Source organism: Haliotis asinina, chromosome 8 (genome assembly GCF_037392515.1).
Source record: "Haliotis asinina isolate JCU_RB_2024 chromosome 8, JCU_Hal_asi_v2, whole genome shotgun sequence".
NCBI classification, from domain to species: Eukaryota; Metazoa; Mollusca; class Gastropoda; order Lepetellida; family Haliotidae; genus Haliotis; species Haliotis asinina.
The window spans coordinates 23,677,223-23,704,680 of NC_090287.1; the positions used below are offsets into that span (position 1 = coordinate 23,677,223).

A 27,458-nucleotide genomic window follows, 5' to 3' on the forward strand; every position below is an offset into this window, starting at 1 on the left:
AATCTTGATATGAGTTATGTTTGGCCATGACATCCATAATGTCTCTTCCTTATTGCTCTCCTGTAGTCATCATTTTGCCTTGGGGAAAGTTTTTAGGCACTGCAACTTTGTTAGGCACACATATATTATGGCCACATGTACAATGGATGGCTATATGCAGGTAGAGAACAATGATTCAACGGGTCTGTTACTACTTCCTTGTTTACAAATGGTTTAGCTTTCCTATTATTCTTTCACATTTGGGGCTTGTTTACATTTTCAGGGTCTTTTCAATAGTGAGTAAGTAAGTCTGGACTTCTATTGTAGCATAATTTAAGAGGGATCACCGGCGACCGGCTTCATGCATTGTAACAATGTAGGGACTTGAACAAGGGTTTTGTGCATGATGAGTGAACACTTTAACAACAAGGCTACCACCAGTATTCCTTGTCATAATATTACTGAGTTTTGTCACAGTTATTGTTTACCTTGTTTTCAATGGCCAAAAAATGATAATGCTTGTTATAAATTTGGCATGCAGCTTTTTTTTTAAAGATGTTTTAAATCTAAAAGGGATCACAAGATTCACTCACTGTAGCAGCCAACCTGAAGGAGTCATGGTTCCATTTTGGTTGGATTAACAAGTTATTTATTACATGTAGCTCACAAACTGTTTAGGTCCACCTCATCACTCTTTTGTTTATATTTTCAAGACACAGTGAGGTGCATGAGGAGAAACACTTTTAACATGAGATTGCTTTGAGCTTCTTTCAGATGACCTGGCTAAAATTACCAGTTTACCTGTTATACTCTAGAGAGATGTTTTCCATGAAACTTGAGGTAGAATGCTCCCTTCTTTAATACTTTCTATTTCAGAACAAGGAAATTATCTTGTCTAATTTTACAAGATCCAATATGCACCAAAGTTTTTTTAGGTCATTTGTTTGCCAGCATTATCTGTACAACTGAGTACCTTGATGAGTGTGGCAAAGCCCTCACAATGGAATGAGAAGTGCAGAACCCATCTGGACAACCATGTAGAATTTACATGTAAGACTGTTCCTTGGTCAACTCTGTTGGAATATCACTGATGCGTTATCTGTGGTAATGTTGTCAGATCTACTTATCACCAGCTGTGAGGATGTGAACATATAAGTAGGTTATTCCGATTGTAGTTCCTCTGTTAACATATACTGGGAGAGCTGCTGGGGAGCTGTATCTGAGAGTAATTTTAGACAAAGTCAGAATGTATGAAACAGTAAATGAAAGGTCGCTTTGAGGATCCTGGTACCAAATGCTGGTCCAGGGAACTACTGAAAACATAGGTCATAAGGTGTTTGCAGTTATTCCCATGCTTGACATGCTTGACATGCCTGTTGAGAATCAAAGAACATAGAAGTACATAACCGACAAATACCCAGTGCTACTAGTCATTGAGATGTTTTATTTAAATTTTTGACATTAGTACAGATTTATGTACAATTCAGTAGTCTTGAGTTGGCATACTGGTGTGTGTGTGTGCATGCGTGTTGTGTTACCAGATTCATCTATATGAATCAGCAGCTAAAGGGAGACAGACAAATCATTGTTTTGCATAGGCAACTGTCATGGGTGATATGGTTCTCTATGATGACTTTAGATGACCAGGATCTGCTGATGATTGGTTTGAATCCATGATTTGCCCTGAATGTGATCCTTGCTCTCTGAGTACTGTACCTGCATTTGGAGTTTTCAGCAATTAATGTCAGAAAATCTGCACTATCTGAGCTTTCATCACACTTTGAGCTGACACAATGGGAATAACTAGACTGAAACAAAACTAGCTCTATTCACTTCATGCACACACACAGATGAATAGATGCAACAATATACCAGTATAGATTCGAAATGAATTGTTGATTTATTTCCTGACAAAAATTGAAAGTTTGTTTCAGGAAACACTGAGTTATGGAAGGGAAGATAGACACTCCTCAGTCACGAGATATGGACTCAACTATATAAGTTCCTTGTTACATGTTAGGCTTAAACAAACAAGATGTTTGGTTGTCAGCTGCCACCACCACCAGCAAATCACTGATAAAGAAATTCTGTCTGATATAATGAAGAAAATGAATGGTCATAGTTTGGAAAATCATCCATCTATTCATGTTAGAAATATTGGTTCAGTGAGTGGCAAGGCACAGTGCTTATTTCATTCACTCATCACCCCAAAGGCCTGGCCCAGTTCCCTACATTGGGGCTATTTTTGGTATTACTAACTTTGTTATTGCTAGACTTTTGCTTATATAATGTGAAGCAATGCTTTCACCCACTCTTAATGTATTATATTACAGACTTCATCGGTACCATCAGATTTGTGGGATTATATGGTAGCCCATTGGTTACAGTGTTAGCTTGGATTCAGTTCTGAAGAAAAGTACCTGGTGTTCCCATCCCAAAATAATCGCTGATTCACTGACCATCAAATTTGTCATATAAGGTTACAAGTTGAACTAGCTAATGAAATTATGTCTGCAACTTCCTTACATCATATCACATCATATCATATCTTTCAAACTGAATCTTTTGTCGTGTATGATATGATGTTTCATATATGAGTATATGCATGTGTGTATTTTTACCACAATATATAGATACAATAGTGCATATTTGAGGAGGTCTAAGTAATGTACCTATCAGTACAGAGACATGGAGCCAGGCTTTTGAGCTATTTTTGATGATTTGCGCTGTAACTTCAGACATGTCTTGCGAGATCAGTGAAAATGGCATCAAAGTGGGATGGAAGACTGATTCTCTTCACCACAAGAGACACTACTGAATTCTATAGATTATCTATGGTCAGAAAGCATTGTGCTTGGCAGCAAGAATGGTTCAAGGATCCATGATGTGGACATGAATACAGTATAGCAAAGATTAAATCTCTGACCATGGCCATTTATAACACTGGATTACCTACGTGGAATCCATACAGCCACCTCAGTGATCGACAGGTTGAATTGACAGAGACATAGTGTTGACTTGGTTAAGAGCTGGAAGTCAGGGAAGATGAGTGTGTCTGGAATTGAGATGAATCTTAGACAGGAGAACTTTGAACTCTTACGTTTTGTGTGCTAGCGACATTGATCAGGTGAACTTAAAGAACATACTGTAGTCTTTCTTGTACTGAAGCTTGTCAGTGACTTGGAGAGATTAATTGTATATTGCTTGGCAACATGGTATGAAACAAATTTTAGAAGGATAAAGTGAATTAGTCCAATGATCTCTGTCAGAACTTAATGCGGAAAAATCAATCTTAAACTTGTTAAGGTTCATGTTCTTTGCTTGTATATCTGAATACTATCTATTAGAATGTTATGTCTGACACATGAGTGAGACCATGCATTTAAAAGGAACTAGGTTTTGGAGTTCCAGTTCAAAGAATGCTTGGTTGTCAGCTACCACTGGGTTAGAATAGGCCTTCAGCAACCCATGCTTGCCATAAAAGGAGACTATGCTTGTTGTAAGAGGCGACTAATGGGATCGGGTGGTCAGGCTTGCTGACTTGGTTGACACATGTCATCGGTTCCCAGTTGCAGATCGATGCTCATGCTGTTGATCACTGGATTGTCTGGTCCACATTCTATTATTTACAGACCACCGCCATATAGCTGGAATATTGCTGAGTGCAACGTAAAACTAAACTCACTCACTCACTCCAATTCAATAATTGTTGTCTCTTTGAGTTATGACTTTATTGTCCAGGTTTCTGTGTACTGTAATTTTAGTTATTTTGTTATAATGAAAACCTTTGTTTTGCCATAACCCATCCAATGACATGTATGGGTTGCCTTCATAGTTTCAGATGGAGCACCGCAGTATGAACGTGGAGGTATGTTTTGTAGACAAATCAAGCACTTTATAGATTTGGCTGCTAGAAATGCTTTTGTAATGTTTGAAGTTTACCCTAACAGATAAAACTCAGGTCACTTTCCATACAGGGATAGAACTGAATGCCAGTGTGTGAAGAAAATTGTATTTCTATAATACATGCCTCTTCTTAATGGAGTTTACACTGATTTGACTTATTATGCTCTATCCTGTAATAAATAGACCTTTCCCATAGATTGAGTGATTGATTAATGAGCAGTATAACAATTACAAGCATGTACTTAATACATATATTTGCCCTCTTTAACTAATATTTCAGCACCAATGTCACCTACCATGTGGAGATCAAGATTTCATACTCACTGATATGGTGATGACATCATCATGTTCTTAGTGCATATATCCATGCTCGTGATGTCAATCACTGGACTACTGGGTCCAGACTACATTATTTACACAACATTGTCATGTGGCGGGAACATTGATGGCCTTAAACAAAATTATTGTGAGCAAATCGTTGAAAGAAGATAATAAGATTCCCTGCTCTAGTTTGGGAACAGATGTCAACAATGGTTGATAAGCCTGTAGGAACTGTGGTTACCTGTGCAGAAAGCTAACTGACCCATTCCTAGTGTGGGGTGATCCAGTAAGGTGTTACATTACTCTACCATGCAGGTTAACATTTATCAAAGTCTAAAAGCACTGCTTTGTGTGTTGATAGAATAGGGGAAACACATCAGCTGATAAATGGTAGAAACTGAATGCCCTGTGTGTAACACCTGAAACAAAGATGGTCAAAGATATGATTACCTCACTTACCTCTATTTGCACTGGTAGTTAGTATGCATGTGGTTTGAAACCAGAGATGTGTTGTTTCTGTGTCCATCAGTTATCATTTTCAACATGACTTTCACAAATAATTGATCTTACATGTTTAACCCATGGCATGCCCCTTTTCATTTGCATACGAATTCCTATTGCAAAATACACCACTTAAAAGAAGTTAAAACCTGGTTCTTTCATACTGACATACTTAATGTTTTATTGTTGGAATCAGGTTTTCTTCAGCTTCTTTTATATAGTATCGCAAAGTTCAAAGTTCAACCCTGCATGATTATGTAGTTGACTAAATGGCCAAGCATAATTAGATCATGTAGATGCCTCCAGCTAAAAATGATTCATTCAGAGACCCATTGTGATGCCCCTCCATTGTATGTTTACTAATATTTGACTCGGTTCGTTATAAAACATTTCAGGATTAATACTGTTACCCAAATGAAGCATGTTGGAAGCCATGCCTACTAATTCTACTTCATACATAGTTGAACAACAGTTGGAAGGACCATTAAATTGTTAGCAAGACATGGTATAAGGATTGTTTTCGTGTGAGTGTTCTGTTGCAGATGCAAGTGTATGAGCCCCCGTTACAGTTAATACTGCACTTAGTCCAGTCTTCATTTATTAATCTTACAAACACCTGGAGGATTTCCTTGTTGACAGTTTCAGGTCATGGATAAACTAATTAATGTGGTTTATTTCACCGGAACCATCTTATGTCATAGCATCTCATCCATCATAAACTGCTAGCAGTCAGCTTTCAGGAACCTTAAAGCTGATATCAGGTTATAGGGTGGCTCATTTTCCATGGTCAATAACTCCTTCAAGTTATCATTAACAGACTATTTGTGTCACCTTTATCATTGCTGCTTCACAATTTTATGTGTTATATTCAGTAAATATTTTGGTGACATGCAACATAGTGTAGCTCATTTAAGAGATGTTTGTCAAATATTCACCGGAGTGTCCTTCAAATCATTATTGGAAATTGAACCAACATGAGCTTCAGTTTTGTGTTCAGGTTTTGCTGTTCAATATTTGTGCTGTTTGTCATTCTTGAATATAACAATGGAGAATAATATTGACTTGCTACTTCTTTGTTTGCAACCTGGATATATAATAGATAGTTATTTGTGCTACATTGTTCTTATCCCTTAAGACACTTGCAAGAAAAGGGTGGATTCGATGCCCCTCCACGCACCAAAAAACAAAAAAAAACCCCAGGGTTATTTACTCTAAATAGCTAAATGGGTAACAACAATTTCTGTGAGTAAATTTGTATAATAGGTGCCATAAAATGAGAAGTCATTACCCAAGAAATCAATTTTTATGATCACAAAGGAATTTCAGAGCAGAATGGATCCCTGTCACTAACTATATATTATTCTTGGGAACAGGTGGCTCCATCGTCTAAGGCACCACATTTCCCTAAGCTGAAATGTTTGCCAGAAATGGCAGTAATGGTTTTCATTGTTTTGAATGCCAGGTTCACCCAGGTAGTATATGTAGGTTCCTCATCACCATACCCATGCTTTACACCACAGGCACACTGTGATAGAACTGTAATACTTTTCACAAGAGTTAAACCCAAGCCACTTGCACAGAACTAAGAGAGCTGCTTGAAATAGGTGTTAGTGGTGGACTCTAATTACATGGACAGATTTTCAAGACCTGTGTCCTAGTAATGATGGAGAGGCATTGAAATGAGACCAGATAGTTTTATGTTCATTTCAAAGGAAAATGTCAAGTTATAAAAACAATGTTTTCTCAATATTTTGAAATGCGTAATGCTTTAAGGCTAATTTAGTTTGGTTACTGATGAAGCCTTGATTTAAACAAATGTACCAATGTATATTTGAATATGTTGGCTTGGTAGTACCTGCACTTGGTTCACCTGCACTGTCACATTACAATGTATTCAAGATCCTTGTCTAAATATCTCTTGCATGGGTTACCTTCAGAAGAGACTGATGTTAAGTTACAGTCCTTTTGTAGCCTGGTTTCTATGGTGTAACTTTGGCTACTGATTTGTCTCAGGTAGGTTTAGGTATAAGGCAGTTCACAAGACTGTAATCTGATGATGATTGTCAGAAGGCAATATGACAAAAACAACCAACAGAAATATGGTATTTTCGAAGAAGGTCGATAGAGAGTTACAGATCGTTATGTCATATTGCAGAAGAGCCCCCATCACCTTCAGGTCGTAGAATAAGTATGCCTTACTTTGACGCAAGTCAGTCACCAGTACCACCGTCTGCCATGGCCATGAGGATGGGTGGTAGTCTGAAGCGTAAGTAGCAGTTGCGGTGTCCATCCTGGGCCCTCAGTTTCTGACAGCAGACTACTTGATCATAGTTCTGCTTCTTTATGACAAGTCTGGTGACCTTCTTTAGCCTTGGCCACTGCAGTCACTAGATGCAATTTCTTGTATCTTTATGAGCTCATTCTTCGCAAAAACATTTTGCAGCCTTCTTACCTTGATGATCAACATTTCAACAACGTAGGATTTTTGTGTATCATGCTTAAGTCAACATTCTAAACCAGTTCGGCAGTTTTCCATCTAACTGACCATTAAATGAAACCATCATTTTCATAATTACAGTTCAGTCATACTTCATTCATATTCAGCTCTTCGACATTTGTTCTGCTGTATAATTATTTTTTTCTGATCAGAGTTCATGAAATGATTTTGTCAGTTTTTACATAACAGACTGTTTAGATGGCAGTAGTAAGCCATCACTTGCATTATTTCATAGTTAAGATAAATCATCATTTTCATTTTGTTTTCTGCATCTGCTTACACGGTCCATTCTTGGGACCTACATTTTCTTGCTGTAGGTATTGCAACCAGACCTTTCCCACTTCTATGCTGGTTCACACCTTGTTCTTCAAATTCCAGTGGCTTACAATGGCTTAGTTTGAGCCAGTCATTTTTTCTGAACAAGTCTCTGACAGCTTTCCTAGCTTACTGATGTTCATGACACACTGCATCATAGTTAGACTTCAGGTTCTAGCTAGATACTGGCAGACACTATTGATGGTGTAGGGAGCTGTCAGCTTTGCTTAGATCCATCAGCTAGACTCAGTTACATCTGCAAACAACCACAATTTCATGCTGAGATCATGCTGCTTTCACTCTTTGTACAGTATGGTGACAGTCTCAACTTAAATCAGTACAGAATTGTCAAAGACAGAAATATAGTTCTGTTGATGCCTTATTGCAGAACTCACTTGGTGACAATCAGAGAAATAACCAACCCACGTCTGGAAACAGGATTTAATTATGCCTACTGTGAAGCTTGTTACACTTTGATAGTAAAGTCTTGTATGGTGGTTCATGGTCAACCTGGAACTATTTTTCTTTGTTTGATGAAAGGTTAGTGTGAGCTTGGAAGTTTACAGCTACTGAATATAACTTCAGTATGTCATCAGTGGATATCTTCAGGTCTTACCAGTATTTGAGGTAGCATTTGTGTCCTTTTGAATATTGTATGAACTCCCATATACTGTTGCATGAAACCAACCTCCAAGCAGCATGCATTTTCATTGCAGTCAAGAATATCATTGTGGAATTTACTAACCACTTGAAGAGAATGAAACTAATTCAGTGTCAAGCATGTCCTCTCAATTGTGCCAGGATTAGAATGAATGACTTTTGTACATGTATCAATGATGTTGAGTTGGTTGATACTTTGATGCTGCAGTTATACATATCACTCATAAAGAGTTCTTTTAATGTGAGCTTTGTACATAGAGTTGCTAGTTTCTCGCTACTCAAATCAGATCCCATTATTTCTTGCCGTCTATTTTGTATTTCAGGGGAAAACCCATAAGTCAGTTTTCTGATCAATCATCTTAAGTTGCTTGGGAATTGTCCAGCATTGTGTTGTACAAAATCATTTTTACAGCATCACGTTATCTTCTTCATTCCAGGAGCTCATATTCTATGCTCTCCATGTTGGTCTACTAAGCCAACACTCCATGCTTCCGCCTGATGTATAACTCTTGTTGTGTGTGCTTCATTACAGGTATTTACCACAAGCCAGCACCAGTAACACCAGCTCCTGCACCACCGCAGCAGCCACAGCAGCAGATATACAGCCAGATCGGCAACCAAAATGGACCAGCAGATATGGATAATGAGAGGTAGGTTCCAAAATAGAAAGTCCAAATGAACCACAACATGGCAGTCTTCAATATTGACACTGCTAACTACTTGCATGATTAAGATGTAGTAATACTTGATGATATCAAGCAATGTCCATTAGTGATATTTCAAAATCTATGTAATTGAAGACGGGCTTGACATTGATTTTTGCTTCAGTGTTCTTTGAATCTATCAACACTATCACATGAAAACCTTTCCTGTCTCTCTTCATAAAAGAACCTTATTGGATGAATCTTTTAGAATTATACTACTTCAGGAAGTTCAAGAACACCCAATTCTTATGATATATTATGCTAAAGTAATATGAAATAGCCAGGTTGTCCTGGTCCTCTTTTGAGCAGTGTATGTGAAATCAAGGGTTTTGGATTTGCTTGTTTCCACTGATAAGCTTTGCTAAATGTTTTGATGTGGTTAGAATGCTCAGATTTGAAATAGAAGAAATGTCTCACTCACTCACTCACTCACTCACTCACTCACTCACTCACTCAGCTGAAATTCATTTAATATTACGATGCTTGTAGCCAAATGGTTTCAGTGTGTTGCTCCAAATGTCAGTTTCACCCATATTATAAATTTCAGATTGCCAACACTTTCACAGGTTTCATATTGGTACACCTTTTAAATCTGTTTATCACTTTAGGCTGTGGTGTAATTGAAATGCTTTCAAGACATGTCAAAGTGCCACAAAATTTGGCATAGTTACGCTATGTGTTTTGCGCAGCATTATGCTATAATGGTGATGACAGTAACGGAAACTGGTTCATTCTATGTTTAGCACTAGTTACAACTGACTATTGGACTCGGATGTAGGATGTGCCTTTGTATAAACAGGAAATGGACGATGCTTGAAGTCATATGTTTTCAATGTGAAAATTGAATTTGGTCATTCGAATGAACTGTGCAGTTTGAAGGCAATTGTCAACCAGACAGACTTGTGAAGGATTTAAAATATTGATGTTTGTTCAGTCTACTTAGCTGCTGTCGGCTGTGCTGCAGGTTAATGATGGGATGGAAAGCAGTCTTCATAACCATCCCTTACATGCCTTCCAAATTTGACTAATGCAGTTTGTTTGTGATCTTTTTATTAGAGAGTTTTGTAATTAACCATTGTTCAAACTTTAGCTTCAAAGTGGTATGGTAATCTACACTTAATCGTTGCTGCTAGACTGGAAGACAGACAGAAGCACCACAGGACCAAAGCCCCTCAGAAACCAAAAAATAACAAATGAGACAAAAGCCACAAATTATGTTTTCTCAAGGTAGTCTGAATAGGAAGTTGGTCAGATTTGAGAAGGGTATTCAAGGCATTGGGTTTGAAAAGGCTTTATGAAGACATTTAGGTGCTGTATTTTCAAAGCGCTCTTAAGAAAGAAGGTGATCTTGAGTTATCAGGGCCTACTCATTCAGTCCTTTAGTGCTTATGTCATTACAGTATATTAAGAAGTAGTTCTCCATGTGTTGTCACTACAGGAGTCAGATTCTGAGAAATAGCTTTGAAAAATAGAAACAATATGTGGATGAACTTAGATTCTAACCCATAATCACAGGTTTCTGATCCCCATGGAACACAACCCTCAGTTTACTCGGAGAACTTGGGACTATTTTTTTTGCACATGAAAATTCTGGGCCTCATTTTTAACATAGGGAGAGGGTATTTTGATACAGAATGTGATCGTTTTTTTTCACAGACCAAACTTCATCTCTGTCATTCTGAAACATTGCATGTGGGTCCTTGTTTTTGTTTTGTTTTAAATAATTGAAAAGTAACAGTCGCAGTCTATCTGACATGTTCATAGGTAAACTGGTAGTGTACTGTCTACTGATACACTATTCAATATGTGCCATATGCTGGACTGTATGGGACAAAATAGATAATGCTAACATAACATGTGGGGAAGTATCGATGTGGAAACAATATTGTGAGTGAGCATGTTCTCTCAGCATTATATCACAATGAAAACTGATATGATTAAATTATCATATTGTAATTTGGGGCGGAAGCTGTGCTTTGAATACAGATTGTTTCCTATTTATTTTACATTTTTCATTTTTTAATTGTTTCCTTATTTTCACATACATGGTGAGTAAGTATGCAACAATAATATCTTTGTGGTTGATTCTTTAAACATCCTTGGTACAGAAAAAAAGTTTAATATACTGTTCCTTGCCACTCGATTCAGTTATTAAACTTTTAACAGGATATTGATGTTCCCCAATTATGAGGTTCATAAGCTTTTTGTATCTGGTTTCAAAGTATTATCTGTAGAATAAAGTTGCCAGAGATGTCAAAATTCGATTTCCTGAGTAGTAATTAATGTTATTTGGTATAGGCTATTGATCTGTGTCTTGTGAAGTATCTGAGGAAGTAGACACATGAGTCCATTTGTAAGGTGAGAGCGTGTGTTGATGAGCACTGACAGAAAGGTGAGATTCCAGACTGTGTGTGTGGGAAGAGGAGGTAAACAGATGCTCAAGTCCTGGCTAGTACCAGCTGGGGCAGAATGAGGAGAGTCCATAATATAGGATACAGATACAGTCTAATTCCATCCACAGAACACCTGGGACAGGGTGATAGGGGGGATGGGAAATGGGATGATCACATGCAGCAATAGGTTGTTGTTGAACTCAGTACTGCAGCTATATGGCAGTGTCTGCATGAGACAGTACATTGATTGACATCAGGAGTGGGGATATATGCAATTGGGATATGATGACATGCGTCAGATAAGTCATCAGGCCCAACATGGAGTTGAAAGAAGAGTCTTGCTTTGCTGGGTATTGGCTGACTAGGATACGTTAAGGATGGGTGGAAAGTTACTTAATTTTGAGATAATCAAATTAGGCTAGGCAGTGGAAAATTAGTGAGATTTTACAAAAGTCCAGCAGTAGCGCTGCAGGAGGAAAAGGAAATTGTTTTGAGAGTAGGTGGCGCAGCAATAGACTAGGTTTGACAGAGTGATGAGAATTAGATGAAAGAGGGGCTTGTGAGATTAGATGCAAGGGTAACTGACTTATCAAACTGGAAAGGATGATGATAATTTGGTAGTGTGCGAGGCTGGTGGAGTAGTCAGAGATGATGATGAGGATGTAAAACAATAGAGCTGCACAGTTGTCGAAATTGGGTGAAATGATGGTCTGGATTGCCACACTCAGTGTTTTAGCTGTAGAGCAGCAGTCTGTAAATTATCGAGTCTGGATCAGACAATCCGGTGATCGCAACAGCATGAACATTTATCTGTGTGACTGGAATATGCTGAAGTGTCAACCAAGTCAGCGAACATGACCAACAGATCCCATTAGACGCATCTTATTACAAACCCTGGGTTGCTAAAGACCAATTCTAACCCAGATGTTCACGGGTGGAATGATGAAATTCAGAGATGATTGGGTTAGCAGGATGGGTGATTGGAGGTGGAATGATCATACCTGGAACCAAATGCTTGTCAGTAGTCCCTCAGGTGTTAAATGACAGGGGGAAATGATGACAATTTTATGTAGCAGCAGCAGATTACTTTTTCTGAGACAACCTATGGAGAATCTAAGGATGCTAAAGTCATTATACCAAGACAACACATTTCCAACATCAGCTGAAAGGGAATCTGAAATAGCAGGAAGCAGCATCTTATGTTAGACCAAGAGAGAAGGGGGTATCATAAAAAGGGAGGCATAAAGGAAGCTGTCAGGGTATGAGAGCCCTCTGTTGTTGGAAGTCTCAGGTGCATGTTGCTCAAGCAACCATTATCATTTTATCATTTTGATGATGTGGTTCTTCTGAGAATTTTCTTTTTCACTTAGTAACTCATGAACAAGCTGAAATGTTGTCAATAATAGGATAAAACATTTTACCTAGGTTTTTGTAAGTGATTCCACTTTACCTATATATCTTCATATATATTGACTTTCTCTACCTCAGTAATTGATTATCTGCTGAAACAGTTCAGGATCTAGATTGATCACTAATTCAATTTGTTAGAAGAAGCACTTTAAGCATTGCCATGTTATATTTACCAGAATCATTGTGGAACTGACCAACAAGGTATGATGAGAATGGTTACACTGAATAACCAGCTCCTCAATCAGCAGGCAGTGTTAGTGTATTGAAACCATCTCAACTCCAGTGCTCTGGCATGGACATGTGATGGTCATAACACTGAGATCACTTCATGGAATGGTGACCTTGAGGATCTGCTACTATTCCTGTGTTAGCAGATTTCCCCCATGGCGGTGCTGAAATAGTCAGCATTGATTCCCATTCTGCACCCAAGTCAGACGGGACAACAATCACAATAAAATCTTTACTGCATTGTAAATCTGCTAGGTTTGTTTTTGAATGGCTTGCAGGCAAATTGAAAGCAGTGCAACTGCATGTTCTGCAAATATATGTCACATGATCCAAGTAAATACCAGCAAAATTTAGTATTTTGGGTTTAAATTAACCAAATTCTACAGCAAAAGGTAAGGAAAGTCTGCCGGAGGAACTGTATGAATGAAGCAACATATCTCAGGATGGTTATAATAGTTTGTAAGGAAGCAATGATGTTATTAGCAACATGGCATTTTGACTTTATCATTTCTATTATTACCAAGCTTGAAATGTTTGTTTTGATAGCAGTTTCGGGTAGGTGAACACTGACATGTAATTTGCCTTATTCCAGAAGAAAATGGCAGAGACAATCTTTTTGTGTGCTTTATGCCTGTCGACCCACAAAACACATGCATCCACTTATGCAGTGTAATGTACACTACATGCTTGTATAGTGTCTTGTTCTGTTTCCATGATTCTTGAACATATTTTACACAGATGTTGCAAGCATGAATATTGTTTTCTTATTATTTCACAGACACATGAATCTTACATCGTGGCAATTGATAATATCAAAGTGAAAATAAGTAGAATATCTGTAATTAAATTGAGAGCAGAGCAAGAGCATGTCTGTTATGTTCTGAAAAAACAACAAAACAATGATGAATATAACAGATATAAAAGAAAAACATCTAAAGACTCCTTTCCTCAAAGATTGCAGCGTACTAAGGGTGGTAAGAATTTGAGGTTCAATACACTGGAGCATGACATCTTTGCCAAGTACATAAATCAGCTGATTGGGATCTGGACTAGTTTCCAGTAACTATTATTGGTGTGAATCCAGCCAAGGGTGAGTCTCAGCCGTTACCTGACACCCTCCCTCTCTTCACATTTCTGTGACATTGCTGTCAGATGTGTCACCATGTCATCTTTCACAGTTTCAGGTTATCAGTATTGAGTTGCAACGTTCATGGCAGTAAACTTTATGTTCTAAGAACATGAACCGAGCAGTCAAAGTGCACATCTATAAAAAGTTAAAGGTTTTCTATCTGTGAATAAGGATTGGCTTATTTTTATTCATGCCATGACAGATTAAGTTGAGTAATATGACAGAATCAAGTTATCTTGAACTTATTCAAGTGGTAAAACAAAAATCTTGAAATATGAAATGATCTTCCTTGGAATAGTTGTTGCATGGCATTTAAAAAAACAATCTTGTTTATGCAAGATTGACCCTTATGTCAAGAATGGTGCAAGTTACTTGCAAAACATTAACCTAATTAAACATGATGTGTATGAAGTTTAGTTTTGCTAATGTTTTAACTGAATTTAGAAATTATTTATGTTTCAAAGTCTGAAGACAAGGGATTTTGCTGGACACATTTATATCAGGATGTTTCAGTCACTGTATCAACATTTGCTGGGACATGTCTCTATACTACTTCCAAGCTTTAAAACAAATCTTTTTTACGCTCTGGATGACAATCGGGCAACGTCCTTGGAAATGAAAAGATATATAATCCTGGATGACCTTTTGTGAGTGAGTGCGAGAGTTAAGTTTTACTCTGCTTTTGGCAGTATTTCAGCACTGTCATGGTGTGGATACCAGAAGTGGGCTGAACACATTTTATCCATGTCGGGAATCACACACAGGTCTTTGGCATGATAGGTGAACGCTTTAACCACAGTGCTACCTCACAGGCCCTAACATTTTGTGAAGATGGTGGAGATGTATATAATGGATGTCATACATGGTTGTCTGTATTTTCTACACTGAGTGTTATGTTTCCTTCCAAAGTATTCCAGCCTTTTGCCTTTTTTTTATTATTTCATTAATCCTGCTATCAATAATAAAACAAGTCTCCATATCATGCATTACATAAATCAGGTACTTGAATGCTTGTCTGATCTCACTGACACTTCCCTCACAAAGGACAGTCAAAGGGAGGTAATTGCATTACACAATTAACTGTTCGCCTTTGGGATTCACATTGAAAGGAACAAATGTCACGCAACTTTCAGTTGTATTTTCACCTTCCTACAACTAAATTAGAAACACTTTCACATACCTACATAGATTCAAGTGTATCAACTTGCCAGTTAACACATTTAGAATGTTAAGTATAAGCATAAATCACATTTAATTGAATTTATGTTCTGGATATTTTATTCATTGCCACCAATGCCCAGCTCTCAGTGAGATCATACCCATCTGTACATGTGTGTAAGTGGGTTACAGACCTGGCAGACAATGGTTATTGATTGCAGAATCTGGCACTGTGATGTTAGGCTATGAATGGAGCTATATCAGAATAACATGTATGTAACGATCTAGATTGTCCAGGGTAAGTTCACCACTCAAGCTCAGGTTGACATTTAGGACAGCACGGCTGGACAAGGCAGACAGGGGGACATCACATGTCACTGGATTTAACTGCACCAAATCACAGTACATCAGGCATTCCATATAGACACGGGGCAGAAGTTGGCACTAATTACTAAAGCATCAAGAGTGCATTCTGTGGTAATGTGTCCAATGGGTAGTCTTCATACATGTGTCTGTTTTGAAATTGAACATGGACGTTTTGCTGAGTCAAGACAAGAAAACAAGTGGAAGCTGCTCAGCTCATATTATCCTTGGGTGGACTCTGTTTAACTCTAAATACAGTTAAAGGTGGTTAGAGAATGAAGTCTAGCATAACAACCCAAAATGTGGCAGTTCTTTATGAATCCCTTTCACATCACTGACCCTAAAAAATGATCTAGTGATCCAATGCATTATGTGGCAAACAGTGATAAATATCGATGTCAGAACATGTTTTTGAGGCGGCTCTTGTAGGTACGATCGAAATTATTTATTAGAATTTAAAGCATGGAGATATTGTTTCCTAGTTATATTTAATATTTATCAAAGTTATGGTCTCGTTCCTATGATAACCTATAAGATTTGTTAGATGAATTCTTGTTGCTTATTTTGGCCTATTCTCTTTCATGATTATTCATCCATTCATTCTGGAGAATTCCTGCACCAACAGTTAATGAACAACAGCATGCTAAGAATCTCTTCTCCTCCATAAAAAGTCCTAGCAGGCCATCCAGTCAATGAATGAATCAGAGTCTGGCCATGCTCCATTCAGCCATAGATAACTCCAGCACAGTGCTGTGTACAAATAGTGTGGCACTGATGCCAAAACACCAAGCCTGTCTCTTACTGCCTGAATGAGCTGGCCAGTGCTGAGAAGTGGTGATTGTGTGGGGTGTTGAGAGTCCGGAACTCATCAGCCTGGAATGTACCATTCCTTACATGTGGAGGTGTGGGTGATATAAATAAGCCAGGAGTGACTTCATTCACTGTCTACATGGGTTATCCCCCATTTTGGGAAATACCCCATATAGAATTGCAGCAGTGGTCTTAAGAGAGCAAAGCTTGTTGTACAGAGCAGTTCTTTGTCAGGATTCTTTGAGATCATATCACTTGTGTTTTATACGGAATAACCATGGTGTACACTTCAACACAACTGATTGTGTATGTATGATTTCTTCTTATATATTGATGTATGACAATGTGCTGGGGTTTATACATGCTTCAAAATAGATACAAAATTTGGAATACAGATTTTGGGTATGTTGTCACTGTCAGTTTTTCTTTGTGGGTAGAAATGAGAAATAGTTTTTGTGCTATGAGATTTCCCAGAACAAATGGCATGTAGGTGCGAGAGCTTCATTTGTAATGTTTGATTGTGTGCATGTTTAAAAAGTGATTGTATTTGCAGTGTACAGTTGTTAAGGTGCCATTGTAGTCAAAGTGTTTACTCATCAAACCAAAGACCCATGTTCAATTTCTCACTTTAGTATAATGTCCATTACTGGTGTCCCCTTCTGGGATGTGGCTGGGATATTAGTGTAATCAGCGTAAAACCATACTCACTCACTTGTTTTGTCAGTCAGTGAAACCAAGCATTTGACAGGCAGTTCATCACCTTCAACAAGATGGACGATATTTGTTATCAACTGAAAATGTCAACAACATGTATGGAAATACCCAGAGGACTTTGCCTATCAGGGCATAGACGTAAATACGAAAGTAGAGGGTGTTATTGAAAATATTCTCATGCTGAAGTGGGACATTTGAAAAGGCACTGGGCATGAAAACATTCACGTGATGCTTTACCTAGTTTGCTGCAATGATATTTATTTAGTGATTAACATAACATATATGAAATGTCAGTAAACACGTCTATCTACTTCCCTATTGATTTTTGTAAAGCACATGTCTGTTTGGAATGAAGATCTGGGTTTGAATTGGTCTTCAGCAGCTCAAGCCTGTTGTTAAAGGGGACTTGTAGATTTAAGTGACGTTTGTCATTGTATCTCAATTTCTTAGATTGCGGCTCCATCACCAGATTTTCTGGTCCATCTTCATTTTAAAGATAGACATCAAATAGGTGAAAATTTGATAAAAGGTTCATTAAGAAAGAAAGGAACAAAACATAGTCATCCTCCATTCTTCCAAATTTTCTGTTTATCTAAATGTCAGCTTTCTAAATATGTTACTATATTCATAAAGATAGAATGAAAGCAAGTGCAGCGCTACTTATTGATTATAGGCAGATGATATTATGTCAGTTCAAATAGCCAGAGGCCAACATATCAGCCTTTAGAAAATGAAGGAAAATGTCGTAAATCACTTTAATTACTATATAGGTATAGCAACATGCATCACATATAACACTGTTTTACCTGCTAATGAGATAACTGCAACTTTTACACTAATCATCCTGGTGATTTGAATGTGATCAATCACAGCGGTCCTTCCTGACAACACGCAGGAAGAACATGTTGTGTGCGGAGAGGCAGACTGGCCCATGCTGTACACTGGCTGCTGCTGTGGTCATATCAACATGGTGTGCTGGTCCTGCTCACCTTCTCCACACACTTCTACATCTGTGTTGTCTTCTAAACTGTGGCTACAGTCCTTGTTAACTCAGTAATTACAATGGACAGCAAGAAGAGTGTTAGGTCGCAACAGTCCATCAAACGTCGTTTCATGAACATGTAAGTCTGCTGGTCATGACATGGTCATGTTTTCAGGTAGTGTGTGGTGTTAGTAATGAGGAAGTCATAAAGAAACACATGCTGTTTGTATCTGTCACAGTTTGAATTGTCTTTGATGTTCAGGTTGCAATTTTCCTATAGTCATGGTAGGTGTTGGTAGAAAAAACTGTCATCATTGTCATCTTTGATTGACTGGAATTGGGAGTGATGGAGGCAGCTGTAGCACTAATGGAAGAATTGTAATTACTGTTTTGTTTTTAATAGAGGAAGTTCTTTTTGTGCACCTACAAGTTTGTATCCATTGTTAAGATAAACTTGTTGTCACTGTTACTGTATCTACAAGCTGTAAATATGTTTTCAGTATTATCAAATTTGTTGTTTTTCAGAGGGACAGTGTTTGTTGATTATGGTTCTTGTTTTCAGTTGTATGGGTATGATCGTGTAAAATTACCAATTAACTACAGGCTTCCTTTGTCATGCTGTTGTTGTTACTTCGTGTACATATATAGCCATCTGTACTTGATTGTTTCATTCACCTGATGAAGAAGTAAGAACATACTTAAAAACGTCGTGACTCTTTACAATAAAAGAAGTTGTTATCCATGAAAAACTCTGGTCTTTATTCATGATGTTCAGTTCTTTGTCTAATGATAGTTGTTGTTACGTCTTGTGTAATACTAAAATTGTTACTAATGGCACTGTTGGAGTCATTATGTGTTATTGAATATTGGTCTGTGTGCTTGACCATGGCATAGGTTAACTGAGACATGAGTGATTGTCTATCTGGAATTTAATGTCATGACTTTGATTCCATTTCTAGTGACAGCTCTAGAATGTTGATGTTGATTAGATTGATTGCATGAAGATATCTTCAGCACCAGTATTCTAGCCTCTATGGCTTTGTATTTTTGTGTAAGTGACATAGTTCCAGGTTTATATTTATAAACAATAGCTTCAGAGTGACAATGTTGAGAGTGAATATTTGTATACATGTGTGTAAATATATGTACACAAGTGGAGGTATTGCTGTTAGAATATTTTCACTAATAGCCTATCCATGGAATTACCCTGTACAATGTATGATCAAACAGCCTGTCAAGGGTGATGCGTTTGAGTATCTGTAAATTTTCATCAATTAGTCCTCTCTCCATGGGATGCCTCTGATATGTAGATGTTGAGAGTCATTACCAAACCAGACCCAATCAGGCATCACAAACACACCACATCTTACTTGGATGGAGGACTCCTGTGTGGCCAGTTGCACTTACAGCAGTTATGCGACCTGTTGTGAAGTGTTCATAGATTACCATGAGTGGCATTATGGTGAAATTCCTGTAGATGTAAAGTGGGAACAGTGCCAAAATGCTGGTTTGTTGTTACTTTTATATTGTATTTATCTTAAAACTTATATTTTCTACAGAAATTTGTGTACTGTAACATATGTGTGGCTGTTTCAGACTTCATCGCGATGAGTTCCAGACTCACAAGCGACAGATGTCTGGTGGAGGAGGTAAGTTTGTGTTCCTGTTTTATAGCATTGTTTCCAGCTACATTAACATTTCCTCGCCATGTAGGAATCAGGGAAGGATATCGTGACATCAGTACCATTATGCTTGTCCTCCTTGAATTTACTCACTTCCAAAGATTTTATTTAAATCCTGGTACCCCATACACCCTGAACAATGTATGTTTAAAAATATGCCATCTAAAAATAGTAAGGGGATATTTGATTTACAAGATTGATAGAAATGCATATGATAAAGCCAAAGAGGAAACAGATGATAAAGAAAAGTCATGTGAAAATGTGACAATTTATTCCAGTCCATCGGAAATGTTTAATGTGTATGGATATATATACTATGGATGAAAGGTTAAGCGCCACCCAGTATATTTTGCAAAATTATAGGTTGGCACATAAAAAATTTTTTGGAAAAAAAGAGCCATCATAATTTTTGTTTAGTTTAAAAACAAAGCCATGATGGAAATGATCTTTTACTTTCAACAGGATGCATGCGCTTTTGGAAAACATGCATTTTGTTTTCCTCAAAAAGGTTACCTTCTTTTGAAAAGTGAAAATCAGAAATGACTGTTATATGGGAACATGACTGTCACTTTTAAGAAGTGAAACCTATTTTTTAATAGTCTTGTATAAGCACAACAGGAATAGTTATTTTACTTTAAAAAGCAGTGTCATCATGTCTGTAACAATTTTCCTTTAATAGTAAATATAAATGATTATGACATCCCTAAATCAGTTACCAGATGAACCTTCTTTAAATATGGATTGGTCTTTCCAGTTAGTTCAGCCTAACATTACCACAGCTTCATATCTTAGTTTTGAAATAGGCTGGTGCTTAACTTTTTATTCGTTTTTTATATTACTTTTCCTCAGATGCATTGGCATTGGCTTGTGGAATATCCCCTACATTTCTATAATGGCATAGTTATTTGCATCATGTCATGATATGCCTACTCACCACATATTTAAGGTATTAACTGTGAAATATTTGATCACCAATAGCTGTGGATGTTGAAAGAAGGATATAACAGCTCCAGGGTTAACTGGTATGGCAATCTCACATGACATGGAGTCCTTTTATGGACATGTAGTTGTGTAACTAGACCACTAGATATGATGTATGTAGGTTATACTTCCTAGAGATTTGTCCTAGTGCAAGGCATCGGTGTATTCATATTCACCATCACAAGGATAGACTGTGAATAGTGATACATGGTAGGCTGGATAACAATGCCGAGAAGCATAGGTTTGACCAGACTTAAGTTTGATATGTGCCCTTTTGTGATTCTGAATTTAAACATAGAGTAACTTCCCTGTATCCATTCTAGGCATGGAGAGGATTCATTACTAAGCTCAGAGCCTTTTTCCTATTTCCCTATCTTAGCACAGAATATAACCTCCTTTCCAATTATTGACAAGAAGAGCTGCCCTGTACCCATTCTAGACAATGGGAAAGATTTCATTGTTGTCTAAACTCAGAAATTTATATAACATTCTTGGTACAGACTATTTTGCCAGTATCTATTACTGGCAAAAATTACCATGCACCAATTCATTTCTCAAGCAAAGTGCCAGGTACTCCATTCCAATTCCAGGAATAGCTGTTACACCTTCTTAAGATGGATATCTACAAGTATCTTTTGCACATGAGCATCAGTAGTTCTTGGTGGTAAATCTGTACTCTAGTCTACAGCTGGTCATACACGTAGGATGCAGGAGACCGTGCTAGATGTGTCATATACCAGTACCACCTTAGATATGTAGCCATGACACATTCTCCATGCTTGATCTATGAAACACGTTTCATCTCACTAACCTTTAGTGTTGACAGTGATTAGTTTTGGTACACTCTCTCAAAGCACAGTTGACAATGCATGTAAAGGAACAAAGGTTTTTATAAGGCTTCTACATTTTTAATGTTTAGCTTACACAGAACAAAGTATTTTGTGTTGATCAGATGAGTACTAAATGTCATCAGTTTGGTTATGAAAGTGGAAGACATTGGATATAAACGTAGATGTAAATCATATGCATACTTCCTAGTAATGAACAAACATACAAACTGAAAACTCTTATGAAAGCTGTTTTCTTCCCTTTAGAAGGTTTTGATGAAATCACCCTATCTGCGTGTTGAAAACAGTTACAGTAGCCACCCAGCATGCTGTGCAAATGAAAATGGGTTTACGATGATTCACAAATGTCTTGACATAAAGTAAATGTCGAAAGCGAAATGGCTTAAGCTGACATACTTTGCAGATAATATTTCCTCAAGCTACAAAAGCATGGATTACTTCTCACAACCTTGATCACTGAAAGGTCAAGACATTAATTTGTATACTGTTATTACTAGGAGCGACATTATGCATGGAAACCAACAAAACAAGAACCATGTACACTTTTTGATTGTTTGTTCTGCTTTTTGTATGGTACAGATTTCTAAAAACTGGCATTTTATAACAGTTCCAGGGATGCGAGACTCTCAACCTCATGATCCCTCTCCAGTGGTACCACAACCTCCACAGGCTCCAGCGGCACCTCCAGCTCCACCAGCCCCACCCGCTCCACCTGCTCCACCACCAGCGCCATCTCCAGGCGGTGCTCCCAGAGCACCCCCACCGCCAGGAGCAGGTGCTCCTCCACCCCCACCCCCACCACCCCCAGCATCCAATGCACCTTCAGCATCTAATCAGGGAGGGCTAGCAGCAGCCTTGCAAGGAGCCAAACTGAAGAGAGTTGCAAAGGTAGCTTGTTGTCTTCGTGTGTCATGATAAGAATAAATTATCAGGGTCATATTTTCAAAAGGAACCATATTCAACCATTACTTTGGTCACTTTATCATGAAAATCAGTATACCAGTCACTTGTCACCTTCATAACACAGGGATCATCTCAGTTTCACATCTGGCTGTAATTATAGATTCTAATGTTACAAGAAACATGGGGCAAAACACTATAGATCATAGTTACACTTCAAATCATTTCCAAGCCAACTGATGCTAGTGTTTTGGCATTCACTGTGGTGTTGTACCATAGACTAGTGGTTGGATCACTGATAAGAATGACAAGAAGGATTATGTGTTAAATTATTACTGTAATGAAAACCTATGGGTATTATTAACTGACAAACATTCTCTCCATATGAATACACTTTAATGAAAATGTATGGCATTTTAACATTTTTATAACATCATCATGTATAAATACACCTGTATTCATGTGCACAGAGTATAGTTTGTTGGATTTTGTCAATAGTAATTAACACTTCAGTCAAAACTTAAGATTCAGATGTCTCAATATTGATGTTTTTCAGTTGAATATATTAACCAGTGAGGGGTGTTTGAATCATATTCAGTAATCAGTAAGTCAGTTTACAGTATCCTAAAACACAAAGTTTGATCCCCTTTGCTGACCTTCTGTATTGAATGCCTGTGTATTGCAGCCTGAGGAGTCGAGTGGACCATCCAGTGTTGGAGACAGAGACAGTAGTGGGGGCATGGGCACCTTGGGTCGTTCTTCTGGTGGGGGAGGTGGTGGCGGCGGCGGTGGCGGCGGCATGGACAACATCATGAGTGAGATACAGAAGAAGCTGGCACAGAGGAGAGCAAAGGCAGATAATTCAGGACAGGTACATATGCTGTTGTTTGAGCAGTGTTCATGTCACAGCAGCTGATATTTTCTCATTAAGCACCTCATTGACTAGTTATTTTGACATTAGGTTTCAGTAGAGGAACTCCATACTGGTTACACTGCAAGCAATGTTAGATACAGGCAGCTAGAAGAGTAAAATACTCATACTGGGTCCTGCTTTGTGGGGTACAACACTGATAAGTGTGTCAATATTCTTTACATTATGATGTGTATGTTTCCATTTAATGATTCAGGATGAAGGCAGTGGGGGTTCAGAGCCAGCAGCCACGCCCCCTGCTCCAACCCCCGCAGGCGGGGATGCCGGTAGAAGACCATGGGAAAAAAATACACCAGCACAAGGCAATGGGAAGTTTGTCAATGGATCAGGATCTCCTAAGCCACTCAGAAAGTAAGTAGTTATTATTTCATTTGATTACTGCAATGGAAGCTGTGTAAACCAGCACTCATGAGAATGGAAGTTTAGACAAAATGCTGGATTGTAGAGCTGATGAGACATGCACAAGCAACGGATTTGACTAAGATTTTGTACCAGTGTTGACAACTGGACAGATTGGACACTGTGCAATACTTATTAATCAGCATTTTAATCTTCATGCAATAGGATAGATTTAGGGGTTGTCATCCTGATGGTTTGATTCCAATGATGGGTACATAGTGCGGGCATATTTTTGGTTTAGGGGTAATGGTAACCAAGCGGACTAAGGGACCACATTTTGTAGCATGGCTACAGTTCCCTCAATGCTGCTGAACAGCCTCAATGGTGAAATGGTTAGTGTCCCCCCAGAGAGCAGAACGTTGTGGGTTCGATCCCAGGTTGCTCCATAGATGTTAAGTAATGGTGCTTAGCATTCATGGGTGAAACAAGGACTCGTCGGGCCAGAGTCAGTATAATGTGTCTGAGTGAGGTATTCATGCTCAACTGTGGCATGGTATCCCAGTGAGCCAGCACAAAAAGGGGAAACAGCTTAAGTTTGGGCATGTACAAGCAGCCACAGGTACACAAGCATACAAGGGAAGTATTCTCAAGTATGACATTAAGCCCCATGCAACTCACCTCATCGCTGTTGAAACGTACGATCATTGATTGAATAGAGGTTCATCAGCTTGTGATGCTAGGTTGTGAAAACAATACACATCCTCAACTATATTTACTATAATATCACCAGTGGAGAACTGCATCATTTTCTGCTACATGCCCTTTATGTGACATGTTATAGCTGAGATATGATTCAAAGCAGTGTTATGATACCAAACTCACCCGCTTACTAATCCTAGTTTCCCCTTTATTGTGATGTCAGTAAAATGCTCCTGTTTGAAGTAAAATAATGAATACACATACTCACTGATCAGTGTTAAGTAAAAGGTTGAAGATTGTGTGGAAACATTGGAGCAAAAAGGTTTTAGACTATATTATAGATTTTGTAATATCTTGTCTCATCGCTGCCTAAAGGTTACTAACATGGCGTAATGAACATTACTTGTTGGAGTTCTGCAATGAAGTGAAGTAACTGTGATTATATTTTGTTACTTTCAGACACGGGGCTGTGGGGTAGCTTTGTGGTTAAAGCGTTCGCCCATCACGGCGAAGACCCCCGAGTTCGATTCCCCACATGGGTACAATGTGTGAAGCCCATTTCCTGGTGGATCCCACCGTGATATTGCTGGAATATTGCTAAAAGCGGCGTAAAACTAAACTCACTCACTTGCTACTTTCAGACGCAATCCCTCCCTGACGGGTCAGGAGAACTTGAGTATGGCCGTGAATGGATCCTCAGGAGACTTGGAGTCCTTGAAACAGGAGATTCTAACTGAGATGAGAAAAGAGCTGCAGAACATGAAGAAGGAAATCATAGATGGTGAGTGCTGATGTTTTCCTTTGGATATTGGGCTTTAACACAGGTGAATAAGTTTTCTAAGGTGTGGTGCAGAGTTGTATCTCTGGGATTTACCAAGAACCTATGATTTGGGTTTGTATCCCTGTTCATCCTGATTATGTTTCTGGATTTTATCAGCTTCATTCTCAAGAGTTCACTTTTTTTCTCTCACATCACAAGCGTAGCCTAGTAGTTATGTTCACTCATCATACCGAAGATCCTGGTTTGATTCCCCACATGGCTACAGTGTGTAAAGACAATTTCTGCTCTGCATATTGCAGGAATATTACTAAAAGTGGCATGAAACCAACTCACTCCTGTGAGTCATATGTACCTAGTACCTGTCAACAAGTCCTCTCTTTAGATCATCTCAGGATCTGGATCATTTTGCTCATGTTTGTTTCAGTAATCCGCCAAGAGATGGGACACAGATAAAGACTGTTAGAGCAAGCAGGGATTGCTCATCATGTCATCAGTTTTTATGTCGTCAGTGCGGTGGTAGATGATGACGACGACACCCCAGCGTAAAGTGCTGACACAGAGCCAGGGAACATCTTCCAACATTGATCATCATCTTTTCCTGTTCCATTAATACAACTACACACAGGACGATATACACATTCACACCACACAGCTCATACACTGCATACTCATATCTTCATCCCAGCTGTAGCATCATCAGATAATACTACTGGGTAATGCTGCTGTCATCTTAGACCAAATGGATAAAATTAATTCCGTCAGCCATAACCAGCACTTGCTTTGCTTTGTAGATGTGTGAAATCAGAATCAGAGTATTGTTGATAATCTGCATGTATCTTGCTTTACAGAAGAGGATCAAATAACCCTAGTATGTTTGCCCTGAATCTGTATACAAACTTGTTTAAGGGGAGATAATATGTATATAAAAAGGCACCCCAAGTAAACAGTTGCAACAGAATATGACCTATGTTAGTAATACAATAGCTTGCTGATACCACATTCTTCCTTGTTCCTTCTGTCAATAGTTCATGTATTTGTAATGTAGTCATCAGACTCATGGATCATTGAAAGGCTTTAGTAGGTTGCACTCCACCATTACAGCCATTATTAACTGTAATTCAGTAGTTGTCATTGATGGAATATATATTCGGAGCATTGTAAAAACAAATATGCTTAAATATTCAAGTGTGATGAATGGACTTTGATCAAAATGTAGAGTGTGAGTTGCCTCACACTAAGGGCAACATACATGTTGCAGTTAGTCTAGCATTTAGAGGAGCGTGGAATGACAACAGATGCTGGAGGGATGAGATCTGCAGATCAAGTGCAATGTAATCAGAGCAGTAGTGCATTTTTGAGATCACATCCGTCGATTTCCCTGTTGTTGTATTAATGGACTGGACTACACATTGTTCTGATGACTGGCATAGTGTACTGGGTAGATGCGACCAGTCCGAACAAATGAAGCTTTGATGCTTGATAATGAACCAATGGAGAACTCTGCCAATTGTATAAATCTTTTCTATTTTAAGGTGTAATATTATCATGATCTTATAATGATTTGACTGCATGTCCTCCTTATGCTAGCATTATGTTCGATTCAGAAAGAACAGATTTGTCATAGTCTCTTGATGAGTTTACACAGGCTCAGATTATGATGTGATTAGGCTTAAAGCAACAGAAAGAAGTACATCTCCATCAGCCTCTTCACATTTTATCATTTGGGGTGTCATGAACAGCACCCCTGGGAACCTGTGCTTGGAATCATGCTTTCCTCAACATTAGGCACACATCCGTGATATGACCCAACTACTCTTCCAAGTGGGGATTGAATCCAGATCCAATCTCATTCAATATATTATTGACATTTAAATAATACAATGTTATCATTCAGGAATAAGTTTATCTAACTTTTATTTACAGAATTTGTTTGTACTTTTGTGACAAAATTTGTTCCGTTTCCCTGTTTCTCTGTGCCAGTTCAGGTGATTTCTATGTTATCATGGTCCTCAGTGTCCAGCAACTGAACAGGAAGTTCCATTGACAGCTTGAACTTGAATTGGTCATTCAAGAAAGCTGTGTCCAACACAAGGCTGATACAGGTTTTGTGTTCAGTGTTTGAATTTCGTCATTTGTGTTCAATGAGTATTTATACATTCTCAGTGAAAGAATTCTGTAGTTGATATGGAAGACATGATGTTAGTGTATGGAGGCCTTGTAGGGGTGT

At 38.3% G+C, this 27,458-nt stretch overlaps 1 protein-coding gene across 4 annotated transcripts in view; it reads left to right on the top strand.

The window, feature by feature from the left end:
• LOC137295409 (vasodilator-stimulated phosphoprotein-like) overlaps window positions 1-26,442 on the top strand; it is a 52,704-nt gene extending 26,262 nt beyond the window's left edge. The window contains exons 4-12 of one of the 4 annotated variants that reach the window (XM_067826766.1): window positions 3,815-3,847; window positions 6,863-6,973; window positions 8,712-8,829; window positions 19,667-19,719; window positions 22,189-22,469; window positions 23,167-23,352; window positions 23,609-23,763; window positions 25,092-25,231; window positions 25,656-25,770. In XM_067826766.1, the coding sequence (XP_067682867.1) occupies window positions 3,815-3,847; window positions 6,863-6,973; window positions 8,712-8,829; window positions 19,667-19,719; window positions 22,189-22,469; window positions 23,167-23,352; window positions 23,609-23,763; window positions 25,092-25,231; window positions 25,656-25,684 (1,106 nt within the window). In that variant the 3' untranslated portion in view covers window positions 25,685-25,770. Of the gene's footprint in view, window positions 1-3,814; window positions 3,848-6,862; window positions 6,974-8,711; window positions 8,830-19,666; window positions 19,720-22,188; window positions 22,470-23,166; window positions 23,353-23,608; window positions 23,764-25,091; window positions 25,232-25,655 lie in introns of all 4 variants that reach the window. The other 3 variants (XM_067826768.1, XM_067826767.1, XM_067826769.1) reach the window with 3 other exon arrangements.
• Window positions 26,443-27,458: the final 1,016 nt, after the last annotated feature.